General features: G+C 31.2%; 3 protein-coding genes across 3 annotated transcripts; all 3 read right to left on the bottom strand.

Annotated features, from left to right (window-relative positions):
• Positions 1–1,077: 1,077 nt before the first annotated feature.
• On the bottom strand, positions 1,078–8,761 carry LOC127288083 (epoxide hydrolase 3-like). Its single transcript, XM_051315319.1, has 7 exons — positions 8,062–8,761; positions 7,628–7,988; positions 7,278–7,402; positions 6,716–6,991; positions 6,372–6,529; positions 6,050–6,304; positions 1,078–1,344 (listed from the first exon to the last, which is right to left on the bottom strand). Exons 2-7 carry the CDS (start codon positions 7,832–7,834, stop codon positions 1,205–1,207), a joined length of 1,161 nt encoding a protein of 386 aa, XP_051171276.1. The 5' UTR covers positions 7,835–7,988; positions 8,062–8,761; the 3' UTR covers positions 1,078–1,204.
• Positions 8,762–11,321: 2,560 nt separating this feature from the next.
• Positions 11,322–15,112, bottom strand: LOC127288011 (uncharacterized). The gene is made up of 6 exons (XM_051315193.1): positions 14,969–15,112; positions 14,763–14,878; positions 12,949–13,311; positions 12,525–12,669; positions 12,115–12,252; positions 11,322–11,687 (listed from the first exon to the last, which is right to left on the bottom strand). The coding sequence occupies exons 1-6, from the start codon at positions 15,110–15,112 to the stop codon at positions 11,472–11,474; spliced, it is 1,122 nt and encodes a 373-aa protein (XP_051171150.1). The 3' UTR covers positions 11,322–11,471.
• On the bottom strand, positions 15,044–22,712 carry LOC127288013 (uncharacterized). The gene is made up of 6 exons (XM_051315195.1): positions 22,593–22,712; positions 22,030–22,148; positions 21,581–21,733; positions 16,439–16,540; positions 15,829–15,851; positions 15,044–15,154 (listed from the first exon to the last, which is right to left on the bottom strand). The coding sequence occupies exons 1-6, from the start codon at positions 22,684–22,686 to the stop codon at positions 15,139–15,141; spliced, it is 507 nt and encodes a 168-aa protein (XP_051171152.1). The 5' UTR covers positions 22,687–22,712; the 3' UTR covers positions 15,044–15,138.
• Positions 22,713–23,091: the final 379 nt, after the last annotated feature.

Raw genomic sequence — 23,091 nt, forward strand, 5'->3', positions numbered from 1 at the left:
CCCAATACTCATAGATTAGGTACGGCATTTTAGGGACGCATGAATATGCAACACATATCAATTAAACGAACAGTCATTTAACCGAATTGCCATTTGACTGAATTGTCAAATAACAGAATTGTCGTTTAACCGAATCGTCACTTAACCGAATTTTCATTGAACCGAAAAATCACTTAACAGAATTTTCAGTTGACAGAATTGACATTTAACAGAATTGTCGTTCGACCGAACTGACATATTACTGAAATGGCAAATAACTGAATTGTCATTTAAACGACATAACAAATTATCGGATTGTTATTTAACCGACATTTCCAGTAACAGAATTGTAATTTAACCGAAACCCAATTTAACCCAAATATCATATTACCGAAATGTCATCTTACCGACTCGTCAATTAACAGATTTGTCATTTAACCAAAACGTCATTTTACCGAATTGTCATTTAGTCGAAATGTCATTTAACAGAATTGTCAATTAACAAAATTGTCTTTTAACCGAAATGTCATTTAACCGACACCATTTTAGTATGTGAGTTCACTTTCTATTGAGTATGTAGTTTTGTCGGTAAAGTAAACGTAGAGGGTGATATGCACACTTTCTTATATTATAGTGCCTTCTAAGTTTACTTTACTGACAAAACTATGTACTCAATATACAGTGAATTCACATATTAAAATGGTGTCGGTTAAATGACATTTCAGAAAACCGACAATTCTGTTAAATGACATTTCAGTTAAATGACAAATCTGTTAATTGACAAGTCGATAATATGACATTTCCGTTAACTGACATTTCGGATAATTTACTTTTCGGTTAAATTACATCTCTGTTACTGGACTGGACGCGTTTAAAGTTTGCATTTTTTTATACGCAATATTTGTCTACTCTAAAAAAATCGATTCAATTTGCCTGAAATTCGCTACTTGAGGGTTTTTGGGGTCTCTGATTACGAATATGATGTTAGATTTTCAAAATTCAAAATGGCGGATTCAATATAGCGGACGACTTACGACCACAGCGGTACTCAGCTTTGGGACGTCGCGATGAGTTCAAGGCGCTGTAGAAATGAATATATTCTTCGGATCAAAAAATCACTTTGTTGTTTAAACTCAATGAAAGCTTACAGCAAGATATCTATATATGGGTATAATATTAAACTTTAACAATATATTTTAAAAATTAATTAATTCTTAACAATAAATTATTTTCCTTGTTTGAAGCCCACATTTTGTACTGCACTAAAGACCTGATTACCAAACTTCATTGTAGTGCTCAAGGAATTAAGCATTGATGACATTATACTTTTTGATCGCAAGGTTTCCATTGTTATTTGATGTGTTCCTGAAGAAGATTTTTATTTTATTGTGAAAAATATATTTTATTAGAAATTATAACAGTTTGCAAATCTTTTTGCACCAATAAATTACAAGGAGAGAAGAGTTATAGTGCACGCGACTATTACTATTATTATTATTATTATTATTATTACTATTATTATTATTTTAATCACGCGAGTCGAGATTCCCCTATTTGCTCCCATGTCCCATACATAATTTTTTATAACACCTTGCGTCAAAAACTCAACTAAATCGCTGTCTTTTACACACTAGTGCTTAAAAGGAGGGGAAATCGTACTTTTACGCATACTTTTCCCTTCCATCACAGCAATTTAGGCGAGTTTTTGACGCAAAATGTTATAAAAATGAATATTCAGTATAGGTTACTATACAGCGTTCAGTTTTTTCGTGTTGATTGTACTAAACAAAGTAGTGAAGATAAATGTCTGCTTAGTTATGTGAACAATACCAATGATTGTCAACCTTGCAATCGGTATATTTTATATATTGATTTATATATTGATTAAGGTTAAGTAGCATCAATATTTTTCAAAACTTTCTATACTTATTTATGTTATAATATTTTTTACGATATTGTCACGATTATAAACATTTATTCTTTACTTTTTACTTGAAGATAATGAATATATTTTCTAGACACTATTTAAATAAATCCTGTAAGCTTTTCATTCTCCTAAAGTATTATATAAAAATACTTTTTTATATTAATTTAATATTTTAAGCCCACCATTCCGTATTTTTTATAAACTTATTTTTGAGGATTTGTACCATGAATTATACCCTGTTGAAAATTCCTATGTGAGAACACATATGGGATCCCATCCAGGATCTCTTGTGAGTTCTTATGTGGGTTCCCATACAGGTTCACACATAAGATCCTGTATGAAAAGGTTCCTGGGATGAACTTGCGTGAGATCAAGCGCACGATCTTATGTCTCTGTAAAAGCAATAACACAGGATCCCATGAGGTTTCCTGTGTAGGTTCCTATATGAACAACACGATAAATAGGAACACACATGGGATCTTATCCGAGATCTTGTATGAGTTCTTACATAGGTTCTCACATATAAGAAGATTAATAGCAGCTTAATAAGATTTGATATAAAATCTTATTAAGCTGCTATTAATCTTCTTATATGTGAGAACCTATGTAAGAACTCATACAAGATCTCGGATAAGATCCCATGTGTGTTCCTATTTATCGTGTTGTTCATATAGGAACCTACACAGGAAACCTCATGGGATCCTGTGTTATTGCTTTTACAGAGACATAAGATCGTGCGCTTGATCTCACGCAAGTTCATCCCAGGAACCTTTTCATACAGGATCTTATGTGTGAACCTGTATGGGAACCCACATAAGAACTCACAAGAGATCCTGGATGGGATCCCATATGTGTTCTCACATAGGAATTTTCAACAGGGTAAAATTTGAAAATATTATTAACAATACAAATGCGTTATTTTTATTGAATTATAAGAGTTTAATCGTTAATGTATATTTAAATAAAGTATAAACAGAGTTGTAGAGATGACAGTTTATTCCGTGCACGTTACTTAAGAAGTGAGTAATCGTGATAACTAAACGGCCGTTCAGTGCATCTGACAGTTTTTTTTTGTTAATCGAAAAAGTCACTATATTGTTTAGTAACCATGACTGAAGGTTAAGTATGAACCACTATACTCTTCTCTCCGTGTAAGTAACATTGGTACTAAAGGCAGTATAACTATAAGGGGCAAAAATCAAGTGGCATTAACCCACATATCACAACATATTGTAGTAATGTTATCATATGATTATTTGTATGGATTGTGGAGTTACATCGTAAGCCTGTAGTAAACTTATAGTGGCGTTAAAACTTCCACCCTGATGGTCAGCTTACTCGTTAAGGTTGTGGTAGAAGATCCGCCCGGTGGAAAAAACTTGTACAGGATCGTGAACACGATCTTGTGCATGATCTTGAACCGATCTTGCACATGTTTATTCACTAGGTCATGTACAAGAGCAGCAAGTGAACATGAAAAAGAATTGGAACAACGCTCTTGTACAAGAATATGTAGATTGGTTAGTAAAGACTCTTTGTTCATACATGCAAAAAACAATTGTGCAGCTATATAAGCCATGGAAAACTACTGCGCAGCCATTAAAGATATTGATTATAAACTGTAATGAAAAACTCAAGGTCATGTACATGAAATCACGCACGATCTTACACAAGTACACGAGCATGGACGCGAGACCTTGATTTCTTTATAGTTACCATGAATAAACATATGCAAGTTCTTGTACATATTCTTGTACAAGATCGTTGTTCCAATTCTTTTTACATGTTCACTTGCTGCTCTTGTACATGACCTGGTGAATGAACATGTGCAAGATCGGTGCACAAGATTGTATACAAGTTTTTTCAACCGGGCGTAATTTAGTGCTAATTAAAGTAAGAGATGCCCTCAATAAGTATAATTATAATATTATCAAAAATAAAAAAAGATCTGATAATATATGGAATACTATTAAAAAATTAAACTTAATACCTAACAAAATGAAATCCAATAACTTTTGAGTAACGTTAGACCAATCCTTAAAGTAATAAATCCAAATAGTGTATCCGATTTTAGACCCATTTCTATTAAATGTGCCTTAGCTAAGCCCTTGGAAAGACTAGTATGTGAACGAATGACTTTGTTTCTATCAAAAAATAATATACTAGAACCATTCTGCCGTACGAAGTAAAAACTTAGTTAACTCATATTTTGGCGAAAAATGAGTTTTTGGTATCAATGGATTCGTAATAAAAAACGCGTCTGATGGTATTATTAAAAAATTTTTATTTAATTATTTATTGCAAAAAAATAATTATAAAAAATTGTCGAAAACCCAGAAAATGAAGAAATACTACATAAAAAGTATGCTAACTCGAGTTAAGGAGTCCGAAAGTCGTAGCTCGAGCATGATATAAGAAACAAAAACTCAGTCAACTCGAGTTGAGTATTTTTGCTGTCAAAAACGTAGTCGAATTTCATGCATAGTTTCGAAACGAAAACCTTAACTCGAGTTAAGTGAGTATTTATTTCGAAAAGTGGCGTGAGCTAGACCCTGTGTTTCGAAAGCAAACTCCTCAACTCAACATCGTTTAACTTCGGTTTCTCGTCGGGTTGGTTCGGAATCTCGCGTGCTATGATCATGCCGGTTTGTTATTCTTGCAAATAATGCACCGGCTTTTTAGAAAAAGTTTACTTTAGAAAAAAATAAATAAGTGAATAAGTGAAAAAAAAACGAAAAAAATACAAAATTTTCTTTGATTTTTTTTACTTTTAAAAAGTTTAATTAATAGTTTTTTACTGTTGATTATTATATAAAGACTGTTGTAGTAATTATAAACAGCTGTTGTAAGTTATTTGAATATTATAAGCAAATATAATCAATGTTTTTCCACTAATAACGCCGTTTTTTCATACAATCCTTCTACACATTTTTAATTGTAATAAATTTTATACTGAAACATGTTGATTAAAATTTAATTTTTAAAAAAATATTAATAAATAATAAAATAATAAAAAAATATATAAATTAAAAATAATAAAAATAATCTTTGTCAATCACAATCAGAATAAAATTTAACTCAAAAACAAATTTTTTATAATGTGTATTTATTCCCCCACCTCGCGTGCTAGCTTGAGTTAGGTGAGTTTTTACTTCTGAGCGGCGGCTCGAACTCGCCTACCTTTTCGGAAAGCACTCCTTAACTCGAGTTAACTAAGTTTTGCTTGTGTAAAAAAACACTTATCTCAATTATTTAATATAATTTGTTTAAATAATCAATTTTTGACAACGGATTTAGAAAGAACTCTATTTATTTACCTAGAAAGTGAAGTTAGATTAAAGAATTATTTATATTATATTAGGTTTTTTAAGACAAACAGTCTTTCATCATTTTCTCGGTTTCACGAAAATATGAGTTAAGTAAGTTTTTATTTCGTACGGCAGCATTACAATCCGGTTTTGGCTTTAAGCATAGCATTAATACTGCATCGTTTTTACATCTGACATTAAACTTGCAGTGGATGCAAATCATATCATTATTGTTAGATTTTTTGACTTCTCAAAGGTATTTCCGTCAGAAAATCATAATTTACTAGTTAGAAAACTTATTGTTAGTACATTTAAAATGTCGAGTACGGTTTGTGATTGGTTTATGTCATATCTTAGTTACAGGCTACAAAGAGTTGTGGATTATAACGGTTATAAATTAGATTGGGATATACTTAAATGTGGTATTTCACAGGGTGCAGCCCTTTCCTTGATGCTATTTAATCTTTTTATTTCAGACCTCGGTAGCGAATTAAAATTTTGTAAATACCATAAATATGCTGATGATTTCAAATCTCCGGTCCATTAGCATTACTTTCTGAATTTATTCAAAATATTCAAACGTTCATAAATTATGTTGTTAATTGCTCAAAAAATAATGGGCTTAAATTTAATCCTAATAATACTCAGGTCATTGAGGGCTACAAGCTTACGATGTAACTTTACAATCCATACAAATTAATGATATGATAACCGTACTGCAATATGTTGTGCTATATGCAGGAATGTCACTGTTTTGTATTCTAATAACGTGATAAAATTTTTTGAAAAAGCACTAAAAATAAGTGACCTTTTATAAAAAAAATTTACAACTTACCAAATAAAAATTTTATAATTGCTTCATTCACGAATTCTGGTTTTTCTTGATGTGGAAAATGATGTGCTCCTGGGACTAATTTTACGTTAACTTTCTCGATATACTCTGAGCTTTGTATTACACTTGCAAGCGAAACAAGGGGGTCAAGATTACCGATTAAAAGCAATGTCTGAATGTTAATAGGTTCCATTGAATGTGGACTTAACCGTATATATGGAAGATTGCGATAATAATTAAGTGGTCCTGTCCAATCCTCTGAAAATAATTAAGCAATTACCTTTTAATATTATTATTAAATTGAATTTTCAGGGTTTTAATTTACCTTTTCTAGAAAATGCATATTTGTAAGCTTCTACATAGTTTTTTTCTTCATTAGTTTCTTTTAATTGCAGATGTGAAAATGTATCATTAATTATTGATAGGTCTTCCTTTAAAGCATCTATTTCCGGTAAAAATGGAAGTCTGCTAAAGTGAATCCACCTTAAAAATGAGAGAAATTAATTTATTTTAAAAAATGTAAGTAAAGGGTAAAATCTTTACTTATCCTTATGGCATATTGCGAAAAAATAACTATACCAAAAATAAAAGCAATGCGACCCTTTTTTTATTTGTGTTTAATGTAAATAATATTAAAACAAAATTATAATAATACAAATATTAACTAACTTGATACCAAGGGCAGTCTCACCAGGAATCCCGTTCCAATAGATATTGGGATGTGGACTTGATATTGCAACAAATTTATGAACCATGTTTTCATGCAATGCAACAAAATACCATCCCAAAAGACCTCCCAGATCATGTCCAATTATACTGCAATTTTTTACTCCAAGAGAGAAAATAAATTGTTCCAGTTCATCCAATAGGATTTCAATTTTGTAAGAACTTCTTTTAGGTGGTTTGTCACTGTCGCCGAAACCTTTTAAATCCAAAGCTACTACACTACAAAAATTGAAAAATCCATTATCACTTTTTCTTTTATCTAATTTAAACTTTTTCTTTCGTGTTTCTACTTTTGTTTTTGGTTGAATATCTTAAATAAGGAGTATTAATTAATAATTTTTTAATAAAACGGTAAATTTTTTACCAAACCGAAAGTTTGAGTAATTTATTTAAATGGTTAGGGGTTTTAATTAATATACTTCTCGGACGTTAAACATTTTTAATAGTGTCAATAAAATTTTTTTTTCAAAAACTATAAAGAGGAAATAGAAACTTTTAATATTACCGGTAATGCATTGACAAAACTGGTAGTTGTTCTCTCCATGACAACCAGCAATCTGGAAATCCGTGTAGAAGTAGAAGAACAGGTTTATCTTTATCTCCCGTTTCAACATAATGAAATTTTACACCCTAAAAATAAATTACCTTTACGTGTGTTATACATTTTCAAATAATAGAAAAACTATTCATGAGCATCTCAATATTATTCAATGAAGAAAAAGGTTCTGTTAATAATTAATATTTTATACAATATATATGGGGTAAAATTCCTGTAGCGTAATAAGTGAAAAAAAGTTGATCGGATCGGGCTGTAACTTAGTACGCTACAGGAATTTAACCCCATATACAACTTACTTTTAGTTTCACGTATAAATGTTCGCCCAGGCTGTTATCTACTAAACATTGAGGGGGTTTATCTCTTCGTTGTAGGAGAAAAAAATTTTTTGGATTCCAGGCCCATTGAAGTAAACGTTTTACTATTAAATATAGTCCATATGTGAACGATAGAAAATGAAGTTTCACTATCTCCAGCAAAGAAACGTGAACTACTTTGACGTTCATTTCTTATAATTTGTTATTTTTATACTAAGATAAAATTAAACTATTTCTTCTTTATCCAATTATTATAACTTCAAAAGTTTATTACCATATGATGTAATATATGATTCAATTACTTAAAATCAAAAACAGTAGAACCTCAATAATTTAAAAACCTCTGTAAGTCAAAGAATATGTTAATTATTATTGAAATTAATATATTAATAATAATTTATGAGTGAAGTACTTACTCATAGTACTAAATGTTATGCAAATTGCAGCCTTCAAAAGTTTTGCTTTATATAAATAATATAAATATAAAAATATACATAAAATACATTTAAATGTCCAGTTTTTTCTGTGTATAAAACATATTTATAAAGCTATTTCACTTTTACTTATTTGTTTTAGAAAATAAATATTTACACTTTGCTCTATATTTTGAACTCCATTTTCCTATTTCTGAAGAGTTTGCGAATTGTCAAAAATATGTATGTGGTTTTAAAAAATATCACTTGGTTATAAAAAATATAATTATCATCAGTCCACTTGAAAAAGTATATTGAAATTCACACACATGTGTCAAATTCATTGAAAGAAAGTTTCTGTAATGTACTAACTTTCTTGTAATGAGATATTTTCGTAATTATTATACAATAAACCACAAAGTTCTAGGTCGAACATTCACACACAGTTCGCTTGCTATTATGTACTGCAAAAGATATCATTATCTGATGCTGCTGATATTATTAAATTGAGTTCCTTATTAATAAAAAAAAAATTCCAATAGATTATTGTTCTTTATCTCAAAAAACGTTTACCAAATATAATTGCAGAAGTGTCTCGCGTGTATAGCTCACTACGAATGAATATAGATAAAACATACTATTTTTCAAGTAAGTTCATCAGTCATCCGATGGACTGTGACCTCAAACATATCGTATTCTAATGTTTACTTGTGACGTATAAATAATCAGTTCATATTTTCGAAATTTTAGTTATCATTTTTTTTTAAAATTCTTATGTATTATATTATATATGCATATTATTATTTATTAAATAAATAAAATATTGTATTTTTAATAATTGTTAATATGTGAAAGATGAATTTAATCAAATAATCCTTTCTAATTGAATTTGGCAATTCTTTACCAAATTGATGCGGTCGTGGATCTCAATGTATAATTTAAGATTTATGACCTATAGTACGAATCCTCTACTCGACTTTTACTATACGTTGATCTTTGAACAGATCTCTTTGTGTGCGTTGCTCTGACACCTGAGTTTTTGGAAATTTCTTAATAGACTTTTGGACTTCACTCCAGAAACTAGTTTCACTGTTTACAAATAGATGATACTCAATAATTATGAAATGTTTATACTTTTTTAACTGCGTTGATGACTAAACTCTTCACTGATGTATATATATGTAAGTGCCGAATTATATTAACAATGATGTATATATTTTTTAACTGCTCAAAAATAATTTTGACTTTTGTAACTGCCTAACTCTGAATAATTCTACTACTACTTCTGCATAATACTAAAGTAAATGGAAAAGGTTTCCCTTTAAATAGTATAAATTTTTGTAGGTCAATCTTCGGATGGTACCAGCTAACAAAGGCAGATTTTTTGTGCCACGGTACCTGACCTTCCTCCTTCTGAAGCACTTACGCCAACGCGTAACTCTTCTTCCTGAGTAAAGCAATTCAGGTCGCAGTTCTCCAGTGTGATTTATCGATCCACCATCTCCTCCGATTTTGATAAGGAAATCTCTCCTTTTTCCCTGATAGCACCGAATTCTGCAGGAAGTTAACGACCATAAGTTCGGAAGTTAACACTGTTAACTTCCCAGAAGTTTTAAATGTCCTCAGAGTTTGAGTTAACACTGTTAAATTGCTAGAATTTATAAAGCTGAATTTGCCGAAAGTTTTTTTTAGTAAGTTTGCATAAATTTTGCAAGAAGTTTTTTTTTGATAAATTCAAAATATAAAAAAAATATTTTTTTCAAGATGTATGTATTTTAGTACATCCATAGCTTGTTTATAGGGAAATGTTATTAAAAAGTATTGCACAGCCCTAACTGTCATAGAAAACATCTGTGCATGAAAATAGATTTTTAAGTTTACCATAAAAATTTTGTGTAAAATTACAAAGGAAAACTTTAAGCAAATTTACTTTTCGAGCTTTCAACAAATGAACAGTGTTAATTTAAACTATGAGGACAAATAAAACTTCTAGGAAGTTAACAACGTTAACTTCCAAAATTATCGCCGGCCTAAACTTCCTGTAAAGTTCAGTGCCTTCTGGATTGTAGGCCTTGCGCGCACGACCTGCTTATAGCTGCGACGTCCGGATTCACTTCCTTCCGAAATTTGCTCAGTACGTCGGCATACGTTGTTTCTGTTGCGATGGTTTGCTTCAGATTAGGTGTTACCGTTACCTTTGCAATCTTTTTGACAAGAGGTACCTCCTTTTGCTTTTTCTTCTTCGCCTCGGCGTCAGTCCTCTCCGAACTGCCAGAGCTTTTTCTTCGTTTCTGCGCCTCTATGACTGCGCGCTGAAGAAGTTTATCATGGATACGCTTCCATTTTCTGTATCTCTCTTCTCGGTTCACCTCCGCATTGCCTATACCGTCACCAAGGTTGCTATCTCCATTATCTGCTATATCCATTATCTGTCTTCACCTCACTGACAAGATCCGGAAGAGTCTTAAGTCTGTCTTTAATAATCATGTTGACATCAGCAAGGCTTTATTATATTGTCGATCTCCTTTTCGAACCTCTGAAGACACTCAGCTTCCTCCTGCCTAAAACACTTCTCGCGTTCTTCTTCAATTCTCTCGTTGTCTAGGTCAGATGTAATCAAACTTCTTCCGCTGCTGACACTAGAAACGCTTCCTCTTCTACTTCCAAATCTTTCCAAACATACTTGGGGAACTTTAAGAAATTGGGTGCTCACATGGTCCATTCTCCTTGTGGCATTGGATGCTGCTGTACCCAAGGTGTCTAATACTGCAACACTTTTGTCACTGGATTTCGACGCTGGAAGCCAACTTGCTCACATCCAGCAGCGCCGGTACTTGGGTATCCCTCCCATGCACCGTAAACGTACTTATTTAATCCTTTGTTTTCCATATCTTTGTCTCCTTACCTAACATCTTGGTTTTTGGATGTCCTTTAGTGAAAAGCCCCACCAGCACGACAAGAGCTACCAAGAATTTACAAGACTCTTCTTAGCGAATTGAATATAAATAAATTTGCCGATGAAACAGAGAGGAATGAAAGAAAGTAGAGGATTTGAAATTAAAAATGAGGGAGTTGTTGAAGAAAGTGGAGATGATGGAAAAAGATAAAGAGAAAAGAAACATAATTATACCGTAATTATAATTATATCATAATGAAAATATGAGGGGGGAAATTGAAAGATTGTTGACAGGTATCGGGATAAAAGTTATAATATCACGAGAATATTCTAATTACAAGAATATAATTTATTTATTTTATATTTACGAAATCTATAATTTTATAACACACTAATTGTTATACACAAATCCTAATTTTTCGAAATATTTTCTATTATTTTATGTAATAAAAATAAACAGCACATAACAGTGAAAGGGAATTGTATATATTGACTTATATAAGTGTTATATTACTGTTCAACGTTTAAATGTAAAACCTTTTCTGCGGCTTTTAGTATCAACCAAAAATTGTGCTTGCTTTTTTAACAAAACTCTTGAACCAATTTCATCCTCATCTTCTGAAAGTTGCGTTTGCGGAACTGCTGAAGATGGAGTATTGTGAAATAAAGGAAACAGCCGATGTTCTCCTTGTTTATCTCTTAAACAAACATTTTCCCCAGGTATACTTTGTTGCTGTAAAATTATTACATTATTAATATAACAAACTATTATGTTTAAGTAACAAAAATGTCTAATGCGGTTCTTTTATTCTAAAATGAAAACATCATTAAAATATAAATCATAAAAAATTATAAGCCACATAACTTAAATATTTGAAATGAATTAGTGAGAGGTTTTGTAATCGAATCGATATATAAGTAAGTAACTTAGATGGGTAACTTTGTGTTCAAGATTATTATAATTTTATCTTCTTTAGAGCATTTAAATTTATACTCAGTTTACTAATTTTTTAATAATATATTCGCAATATTAACATACCGTGCATAGAATAATAATCAAAACTTCTAGAATGGAATGAATGTTCAAGCACATGTTCAGGATTTTTTAACTTAGCACAGTTTTCGTAAGTTTTTTCAAATATATATTATGTAGATCTCACCTTATTGGATAAAGTTGTTTCGCTTAAGAAATAATCAACAGTTGGTGCCATATTTATTTCCTTCATAATTCTATTTTTTAGCATATTTAGACATTCTGTAGAACTGTTAAACTGTTGATCTTCCGACACTAAACAATCCTGTAAAATTTTTAATTAATTTAAAAAAAATATTAAATCGTTCTTGAAAAAAGTCACTATTATAAGTATACATTTCAGATGAAAATGTTCACTCATGGAAACCTAATGATTTTTAAAGGTACATTAATTACAGCGAAAATATTTTTTGCATAAGACATTTTCATATTTTAATTCGAGGTTCAATATGTATAACTTTACACTCACAAATGATTCTTGTGAGTAAAATTACGCTCTAAGTAAATTTTGTTTTCTTTCTTAGTATATTTACTTACTGGTATTTTAGCGTATAATTTTTTAAATTTGTCAAAAATTCTTTTTGTCAGATCTTGAACTTTTTTATTTTTTAGCATAATTATTTTTTGACGTAATTTTTCATTGGCAGCAAATTCAACAATGTTCACGAGTTCTTCATTTCTTCTAAAGCAGTAAACATTTGAAATTAAAATTTTTATTGCGGTAATTAAAAATGTTAAACATGTAAAGTGAAACAATAAATATTTCATGCAGAATGTGAATGTTTAATTTTTATTTCTGTTTGTAATTAATTAATATGACCAAAGGAATATATGGAATTATATTTTACTATTAGAATATATGCTGTTACTTGTAGAAAAATTGATAGCTAAACTGCCTTATAGCATAATGAGCTTACAAATATTTTAACAATATAAAAAATGATAGTATAAAATAGCTTACTGATTAGTATCTTCTGCTTCAGCAAACTTTTTCACTTCTACTTCAGTGGACAAAACTTGTCTTTTATTCTCTAATGATATTTTTTCACGTTCTGTTTCAGAGCGTATATTTTGTAGCTTTTGTTTTAAACTACGTTGTTTAAAAAATTGATTTAATACATCCTTCTTTTCGGTAACTTCAGCAGCATTTTGCAAATTTTCGATTGCTTTTTTTAATGTAATTGCAAGAGGTACAGGTACTTTTTCATCATATATTTCTTTATTTTTATTTATATCACAATTGTCTTGAGATGTTAAATGAACTGCAGGATATATGGATCGTTCAAGTCGATCAAATTCTAGCTTTCTATCATCAACCTTTTTCCTGCATTAAAAATTTAACATGAACTATTGTTTTATCTCAAAAGTTGTTATTTTTATCAGACACTATAAGAGTGTATTTAAGCTGTAAGGGAAGCCCTGCGGATGGTTGTCCGCTACCAAAAGAGTCTTGTAAATTCTTGGTAGATCTTCTCGAGGTGATTAGGCTTATAGAAGTTTTACTTAAATATGCAACATATATGTATATCGATCCAGGAGAGGTACTTCTATTCACCTAAATAAATCTCGTCAATAACAGTTATTAACATTTATTAGAAAATAACAGGTATCAGGAATATATATAAAAATTAGTTAAGAAGTGTTCCTTATTCGACATTCAACATGGACTGATATTGTAGCCGCGTCGCAAGGGACGGTCCCCACTCATTATCCCTTCTTCGTCAAGGAGGGGGTTAAGACTACTCATTTATATGTCGAATAAAATACCATGTCGCCACAGGCTTTTCACTGAAGGACATCCAAAAACCAAGATGTAAGGTAAAAAAAATAAATATGGAAAGCAAAGGTTTAAATAAGAACGCTTACGGTGCAGGGGAGGACACCCCTTAAGGTTGCCCAGATCCGTTTGGAATGACTTGGAAGTAGAAGAGGAAGCGCTTCAAGCGTTTCTAATCTCAGCAGCGAAAAAAGTTTGATTCAGTCTGACGTGAGAGGTAATGCTGATTCTACACTCACCTAAAACTGCCAATCCAGAGTAGTTGCATTCACAGCAGAGGTCACCAAAGCGATTGGAAGCATGGGGAAGATGCAGACATTGAATCGAAGGGTCACACACTGGAGATCCGCGACCTAAACTGTCTTACCCAAGAAGCAGAAGTGCAACAAAGGTTGCAAGAAATGCTCGAAAATTCAAAAAGCAGGTAGGTGACGGTCTTAGGACCCAACAAGCGATGGATGATGCTCGCAGTTGTAGTTACCGACCAAGAAGAGGCAGACAAACAGGAGCATTTGGGTTGCATAAAGATAGGTATTATGTCGTGCCCAAAAAAGAAAAAATTGATGATCACAAGATGTAATCGTTGACTTGATTATGGACAAATAGGAAAAATTTATTAGGCGGCGGACAGACCGGCTGCGTGTTATAAGTGCAGTGAATCTGAACACAAGTTCACAGACTGCAAGAGAAGCCCAAACTGCTTCTAATGCAATGAGAAGTACGGTGATAAGGTAAATAATAACCATATCGCTGGTAATAAAGCAAAAATATAAAAAAAAAAAAGTAAATTTCATAGCCATTGAGTACAAATCAGATTATCTAAACCGGCAAGAAATTCATTAAATGCAGTGGGAGAAAAAGTTTGTTAAGTACGAAAAATATAATGAATTAAATTATATCAAAATAAAATTTACACTTTATTAGTGATAATTATGTCTTTTGTAAATTTCATAAATTGTAAAATTGTTAAGTTAGCACAGCAAGAATTTTACGCCTACCTGTAAGATATTATTATTTTATCCCTGTCTTTGCTAATAATCATTGTTGAAGATTCTTGTGTGTCTAAAATGTTTTTTGTGTAATCTCGTAGGTGAAGTGCCCCTGCTCTTGCTTCCTGAAAGTAAGATAATTGTTAAAACATTTGGAGATAAAAAAAGATATATTTATTAGGAGAAATATAAAATTATATTATGCAAGTACATACTTGGAGACGTTTTACTTCATCTATCAATTCCGTGCTGTTTTCTTCCAGCTTACCAAGAGATGAATTATAGCAAGACGCATCCAGATTTAAACTTACTTTAACACTCCTGTACTTTTTATTAATAGTATCTGCCTCCATTTGCATTATATTTAAGCGTTGCAATTGATTTTCTAAATTGATACTTTCCTAAATTAAAATATACATTCGTTGCAAAAATACTCTAATAATTATGAAATATATATGGGGTAAAATTTCTATAGCGTACTAAGTGAAAAAAATTGGTCAGATCGGGCTGTAACTTGCACATAGTTTAACCCTATATAGGTTATAACTCCTCCATAATTCACTGTTCCCATTTTTCAAAAAAATTCAACCCCCTCCTAAAGTTTTTGATAAAACCTAATAATACTTCGTGGATAATGTACTCACCCCTGGGGCTAAACTATGTTCTAGTTACAGTTCGATCTGACCAAATTATTTTTTTTAGTGCGCTACAGGAATTTTACCCCATATACAAATGTAAATATATCAGTGGTTAAAATAATGTATTCTTAGAGAGAAATTGTCTAAAATGAAATAGATTTAATAATTACATTAAAAAATTGAATTGTTTGATGGAATTAGTAATTTTATATACAATTGCTAAATTGTGCATGCTTAGCGATTTTAATTTGTCTCATGTAAAATGGAGTGCTACATAGATGATGGCGGTTTGACTTATATACACTCCAGTTTCTACCTCCTTCAGTCTGAACCGTAAAATATGCAATGCAACCAGCAACAAATTAAAAGCGAATCACAAAAAGCAATTATAAGCCAAAAAGTTAATGATTTGAATAAAAATACACGCAAATACTTACTGTTGCTGGTTGCGCCACAAAAACTGTAAAATATTAAAATCACATACAAATAAACCTCCGAAATTAAATATAGAAAGGACTCATTATATAAATATCATTAAAAACATTTGATTATAGAATCAATCTTTTTATATTGATTTTTACAGATTTCATTAAATAAATTCATAAGAAATATATATAAACTAACATTTAGTGCTTCGCTAGATTTATGCTGGTAACATATTAACATATTGTTTCATTAGTACATTGTGTACGAATCGGCACTGCTCGTAGATGTTATAAATAAATAAAATCGCTAAAAATTAAAATACTTTATGTTTTTGTTTTATATTTCTCATAGAGATTAAAATTTTTGAATTAAAAAATAAAACCGCGTATTGATATGTTAGATTTCAATTCTACGGAAAAAACCCAGCAAAAATAGTTATAACAGGCTGCTCTGGTTTAGCTTTGTAGCCAATAGAAATAAGAATAGATTTAAATATTTTTCATAAACAAAATTGGACTACAAAAATTTTAATTTAAGTTTAAGTAATAATTGAAACTAGTTTTTTTATTTTACCGCTGAACTACAAAAACTTTAATTAAAAAACACCGTGTATTATATTACCTGTTTATGAGCAAATCCTAATTCTTTCCAAGCGTGTTTTAATTTTTTGTTGTTTATTGCTTTTGTATATGAGCTTAACATATTATATAAAGTATTCTTTTTCTGAAAAAATATTTTATTTATTAATAGACAGTAACAGAATTTAATTCAGTTAATTAATTAATTAAATTAATTATAGACGTAGTAAACAAATAGTCATTTGTAATTTTTTCCATTTTCTCTTGACAAAATTAATATTTAGGGACAAAACTATATTTTGTTTTACGAGGGCAGCGGAAAGTCTGCATAACCCTTTTTATTCAAGGCAGTAGATATCTGGAGCCTGATGCTCTGACCCGGATAATTGTTCTTGTTCTGGTAGACCGACTAAAAGCAAAAACCTTTAGCTGCGCGGTCTAATCCTTACACTACAGAACTACCGTCAGGTTTTAAATTTCCTAGGTTAGGGTCCCGGGAATCACGATTTTAAGACCCTTCCATTGTCGATCTTTCTGGCCTATACTTATTTCTTGTTCTTGCAAGACTCTTCTTTGTTTTCTCGGGGGCTAATCGCAAGACTTCGCCTTACTTCTCTTTGCTTGATAAGCAGTTTGGGCTTCTCTTGCAGTCTGCGAACTTGGGATCAAATTCACCGCACTCAAAACACGCAGCCGATCTGTACACCGCCTTACAAATTATTCCTATTTGGACAAAATCAAGTCAACGATGACATCTTGTGACCATCAATCTTTTCCTTATTGGAAACGACATAAAATCTAAAATTTATGCGCCGCAAATTATCCAGCTTGTTTGCCTCTTCTTGATCGGTGACTACAACTGCGAGCATCATCCCTCGCTTGTTGGGTCCTAGAACCATCACCTTCCTGCTTTCTGGCTTTTCGAGCATTTCTTGCACTTCTGCTTCTTGGGTAAGACAGTTCAGGTCGCGGATCTCCAGTGTGTGACCCTTCGATTCATTGTCTGCATCTTCCCCATGCTTCCAATTGCTTTGGTGACATTTGCTGTGAATGTCTTCTTATTTGATTCGTCTGCGATTCTAATAAGATCTTCTTTTTGGTAGGCCTGACGCCTACTACTTTTGTGTGGCTTACTTTCGGATTTATCTCCTTGCGAAGTTTGCTCAGAACTTCAGCATACGACTTCCCATCAGCAACTCGGACGACCATGGTCGATCCTCTTGTTTCCTTTTTTTCTTTTCTCTGACTCTTTAGCTTTGGAACTACCGTTGCCATTTTCTCCGCTTTCGTGGGAGACAGATCCTCCTTAATTTTCTTGGAAGTTTCGGTATATGTGTTTCATCAGGAGTACGGGAGCTTCTTCCTTTTTTCCAGGCATTGTTTACAATATGTCTCAGATGTCGCCTAAAATGACGCTCTCGTCTTTTCTTCCTCTCTTCGCAGTTGTCCTCTGCGTATAACCGAGAGTCGTTTCTAAGTCATAATTCGACTTATCAGTCTTTGCATGAATAGCCTTTCCTTCACTTAGGAGAAACTAGGTGCCCCCATGGTCCACTCTCCTTATGGCATTGGATGCTGCAGTACACAAGGTGATTGTCAGAAGAAATCGAATTTCTGGAGTCAAACCACTGGCTAATTGTACCAAGGCAATTTCAGCCAAAACGTTTAACATCGGTTAAACGGTAGAAATTTATCGTGGAAGTGTATGAGAAACTGTCCAGTTGTGCTAGATTCAACCTAGCATCTAGATGAGAAAACTTGACAGACTTGAACGTGGGATGTAACGCTAGCAACGTCAAGATTTTGTACAGGTTTTCTGTCTAGTCCTTGTCTAGTAAAATAAAGTAATTCTAGCCAGTTCCACGATAATAAAAAAGCAGTTTCTACCTACATAAAATATAATTGATATTTGTAAATATAAAATAATATTTTTCAATTTTACTCTTTCGTTTGTTTATTTTATTAGAAAAGTATTTTTAATAACACAATTCCTCTTACAATTATTTTTAAAATTAGTTGTAATACATTTTTTTAAATTGGATTTTTTCTTTAAAACAGATACACATTCACTACAAAAATCGTACTTGTATATTGATAACTAATTACATATATTCTTGCAATCACAAAAAATTCACTCAAAATTGTCAAGTTTTATTATTTATTATATAAAGATTGTATATTTGGAGAGACAACCTCGGAGACTATGAATGACACATATCGCATGTCCTTTTTCTAATAAATGTTTGTTTTGTGCTGTATATTTTAACTTGCATACTGACACTGTTCAAAAATGCAAAAATATGGAAACTGATCACTAGATTTATAAATTTGATTTTTTCTTCACAACAAAATAAATTACAATAATAAACCTTTGGTTTGCTTTTACCGTGCACTATGTCAAGAACTGATTTCGTCTGCTAGATTAACGGAGTCGCAATGCCGCCTTTTCTACGACATATTGTACTAAATTCTTCAGTCAGGAACCTAGACAGGGCCTGGCTAATTCCGAGACAACCTACTATACGAACTTGTACTGAATTTTAAAATCAGTGCCCTAGACAAATTTTAGCCAGATTCTAGACAAGCATTCATATCGAAGAAAATAAATGGAAAACTGTACATTTACTTTTCGGGGCCAGGACAGTTTTTTTCAGAATAAACTTCCACGACAAATACTGTCTAGCATTAGTCTATTTCTAGGAAGGCTACGATAAATTTCTACACGGGACTCGGTAAGGTATGGGAATCTTCGCCATCTGATGAGGACGTGGACTTTTGCAATCTTTGTTTGGAGCTCTTACTACGTAAATTGACGGAGCCGCAAACTCTGTAAAATTCATTGAATGTGATCGGCCTGTGCATTTAAACCCTATTGAATATCCCCATATGGGATCCTATATATGATTCCATATAATATAGGTTCCTTTATAAAAACCGTTATGAAATCCTAGGTCGACATAGGAATCCACATAGAATTCCATGTAAAATTATATATGAAATTCGGATACGATTTGGTGTATGATTTCATGTAGGAATTTATGATGTTGTTTCTACATTGAAGTCTATGTGAATTCCTACATTATTTCCTATAATTTTTCTTGTCAATTTCCTTCATAATCAACTCACATCAAATCTTATAAAAAATATATAAAATTCTAAAGATTTCCTTATATGAAATCTTACATACAAGTTTTAATATAGGAAACCATATGGGATTTCATTTGCATTCTTACATATAATTTCACATGGATTTGAACATAGGAAATCACATGGATTTATATATATAGGAAACAATATAGGATTTCATATGATAAATTTCAGTTGACTGTTTTATACAGAGGCAGTTAACAAAAATTAAAAATTAAATAATATTACTGCAATTCATCTGAAAAGAAAAAAAATTGTGCTTTGCAATACACCTTCTGAGTTAAAGTCTCAGCTTATATAGTATTCAATAATGATCTCAACTGTGAGAAAAAAAAATTTTCACCATCTGGCGGCGTAAGAGTGGAATTATGATTTACATTTACATTTCCTATGTAGGAATCCATGTAAGAACATATGCAGGATCTTATGTAAGATATTACTTTAGATTCTACATGGATTCCATCATGTATGTAGGTATCTATGTAAAATCGTATATGTAGTATCTTACATAAGATCCTATATATATGTTCTCACATGGATTTCTATACATAGGAAATGTAAATGTAAATCATAATTCCACTCTTACGCCGCCAGATGGTGATAATTTTTTTTCTCACAGTTGAGATCATTATTGAATACTATATAAGCTGAGAATTTAACTCAGAAGGTGTATTGCAAAGCACAAATTTTTTTCTTTTCAGATAAATTGCAGTAATATTATTTAATTTTTGTTAACTGCCTTCTGCATAAAGCAGCCAACATGAAATCCCATGTGATTTCCTATGTTCAAATCCATGTAAAATCATATATAAGAATGCACATGAAATCTCATATGGTTTCCTATATTAAAACTTGTATGTAAGATTTCATATAAGGAAATCTTTAGAATTTTATATAATATTTTTTATAAGATTTGATTTGAGTTGATTATGAAGGAAATTGACAAAAATAATATGCCAGAAAAATTATAGGAAATAATGTAGGAATTCACATAGACTTCAGTGTAGAAACAACATCATAAATTCCTACATGAAATCATACACCAAATCGTGTCCGAATTTAATATATGATTTTACATGGAATTCTATGTGGATTCCTATGTCGACCTAGGATTTCATAACGGTTTTTATAAAGGAACCTATATGGAATCATATGAGTCGCCGGAAAGTAAAACCACACATAAAATTCTGACGGCCATGTTAATTCAATGGGAGTCAGAATTTTATGTGTGGTTTTACTTTCCGGCGACTCATATATAGGATCCCATGTGAGGATTTTCAATAGGGAAGTGTGCCAAAATGCGTAACAGCTAAGCTACTGGAAATGCAAAAATATTGTAAATAGATTGAGAAACGATATTTTCTATTGTTGTTTTGCCGCTGAAGGTTTTTGAAGTAAATAAATTTTACTTTTTTCTATATCTGTCCTATATTGAAAATCCCTGTAGAAGATCTTGTACAAGAAAATGTACATGTTTAGCAGCTGAACTTGTACCAGTTCTGATGAGAACATGTACAGGACTGCCGTCCTGATTTAAAAAGACACTATCTACATTTGTCGCTTCGGCTCACTTTTGTGTGTTGATACTACTGAATGACGACCTAAGCGACAAATGTAGATAGTGTCTTTTCAAAACAGGACGGCAGAGGAAAATCTACAAATTCGGCACCAAAATTTGGAATAAGTTCAGGTACCGCACCAAATTGTACGAAAAACTACACTTTCTACGTATATTCTATACTAAAAGGAGTTTGTGATAACTGAAATATTCTGCCGTACGATGTAAAAACTTAGGTAACCGACATTGTCGCTTAGGCTGATTTCAGTAGTAATAAACAGGCTACAATCAGCCTAAGCGACAATGTCGGTTACCTAAGTTTTTACATCGTACGGCAGTATTATTTAGAATGACGCTGCTTATTATGGTGTTGGAGAAACTATCAGAAGATCAGCCTGGAATCCCATAAACATTAATTTTGTTAAGAGAAAATTCGAAAAGTTGTAAACCACTTTTTTCTACGGTAGGCCATGTGATCACCTTTTCTCTATTACATATCATGTAATCTATGGTTTTTCTTAATCGAAGAATTAATTCATCCTGTTTTTCTTTCTCATAATTAGTAATAACTTTTTTTGAATCTGTAGGATTGATATTATTAAAATAAGTTTTGTATTTAGTGTTTTCATCTACCTAGAATAAATAAAATATATTGTTATGTAAATTAGATTAATTAATAAATATCTAAATCTCTGTCAACAGCGTTGCAGAATTCCGATATTGAATTTAAAAAATGATAATTTAAAAATATTTCTATATTCGTGAAAACTACACTTTATTATTTTATAAAAATTAAATAATAAAATTTTTGGAAATTGTTAAATATTGCTCATATACTTGATATTGCAAACTCATGTCTAAGTTTCACTCATAGTTTCTTGTACCATTTACTTTTGTTAAATTCTATGAGTTAAAAGTGATAAAATTACATTATAATACTGTGGCTCTGCATGGAGAATCTTAACTTCTTTTTTTAAAACAAGAAGTTTTTGAGTATTCTCCTTCCTTCTCGAATTGCTCTCTTCGAACCACGATTTTCGTTGACCCTCTGCAATTGAAAGTAATTTTAGTAAGCATAATGGGGAGACTGGAGCAAATTGGACATATACTAAAATTTTTCTCTCTAGTAATCAAAAGAATAGATTAATTTTAATTTATAATGGCTTATTTTAAACAATATTTAATTATAAGTAATTTTTTCCCAAAGGCACTTATATACCTGTATATAAATATTGCTAATATTAAATGAAAATATTGCACTAATATTTTTTGTACTTTAAGATGACTGAAAGAGATGAATTTTTTTTTTTTGCTTATCAATCTCACATAAAAGAATTCTATAGAATAACTATATATAATTTTTATAGAGATCCCTTACAACCCTTTCACATGGAATATCAATGTTTTTTCTAAGAATGTGTATGATATATATATATATTGTAGATATTTTATTCGTAATAGAAGAACTAAAAGAATAGAAATTCATACACACCAATTAACAGAATTTTCTTTTTCATTTCTAGAATTTTTTTATGTAAAATATTGAGTCTTTCATCCTGAACAGATAAAATGTTTTTCTCTGACATTTCGACAGCTTATAAGTATACTAGTGCGTAGTGAATATAACGATTTAATAAATAACGTTGTCTAGGTAACTATGCGTACAATATAAATATTATAAAGTTATATTTACTTTATTTTATTTTAAAAATTGAAAAATCCAAGGTAGCTTAACTATTTTAAAAAATACCTAATAATTTTTTTTGTGAACAGTATTGTAATTTTATACATATAGGCAAATCTCTGGAAACTGTGACTTTTATGTTCCTCTGATATACATATTACTTCCTCATGGCGGAAGCATTGTAATACCGAAATTTTTCGTACTCGATTTTTTTATGTATCTTTATGTTTTTCGACCTCAGGAATCCAAAAATCATATTTTTAAAAAATGTCGTTGTGTGTGTGTGTGTGTGTGTACACTACATTTT

Source organism: Leptopilina boulardi, unplaced genomic scaffold (genome assembly GCF_019393585.1).
Source record: "Leptopilina boulardi isolate dan_hultmark-lab unplaced genomic scaffold, ZJU_Lbou_2.1 LbouV2_38, whole genome shotgun sequence".
Taxonomy (NCBI): Eukaryota; Metazoa; Arthropoda; class Insecta; order Hymenoptera; family Figitidae; genus Leptopilina; species Leptopilina boulardi.

Excerpts from the sequence above, each read along its gene's own strand:
- LOC127288011 (XM_051315193.1), bottom strand. The coding sequence starts at position 15,112 with ATGCAAATGGAGGCAGATACTATTAATAAAAAGTACAGGAGTGTTAAA. Across the intron at positions 13,312-14,762 it reads AAAATAATAATATCTTACAG|GAAAAAGGTTGATGATAGAA; the intron begins GTAGGCGTAAAA and ends TTTTTAATGCAG. Across the intron at positions 11,688-12,114 it reads AAACAACTTTATCCAATAAG|CAACAAAGTATACCTGGGGA; the intron begins GTGAGATCTACA and ends ATAATTTTACAG.
- LOC127288083 (XM_051315319.1), bottom strand. The coding sequence starts at position 7,834 with ATGAACGTCAAAGTAGTTCACGTTTCTTTGCTGGAGATAGTGAAACTT. Across the intron at positions 7,403-7,627 it reads ATTTATACGTGAAACTAAAA|GGTGTAAAATTTCATTATGT; the intron begins GTAAGTTGTATA and ends ATTTATTTTTAG. Across the intron at positions 6,305-6,371 it reads ATATGCATTTTCTAGAAAAG|AGGATTGGACAGGACCACTT; the intron begins GTAAATTAAAAC and ends AATTATTTTCAG.
- LOC127288013 (XM_051315195.1), bottom strand. The coding sequence starts at position 22,686 with ATGTCAGAGAAAAACATTTTATCTGTTCAGGATGAAAGACTCAATATT. Across the intron at positions 22,149-22,592 it reads AAAGAAAATTCTGTTAATTG|AGGGTCAACGAAAATCGTGG; the intron begins GTGTGTATGAAT and ends TTTCAATTGCAG. Across the intron at positions 15,852-16,438 it reads TAGGATTTGCTCATAAACAG|TTTTTGTGGCGCAACCAGCA; the intron begins GTAATATAATAC and ends AATATTTTACAG.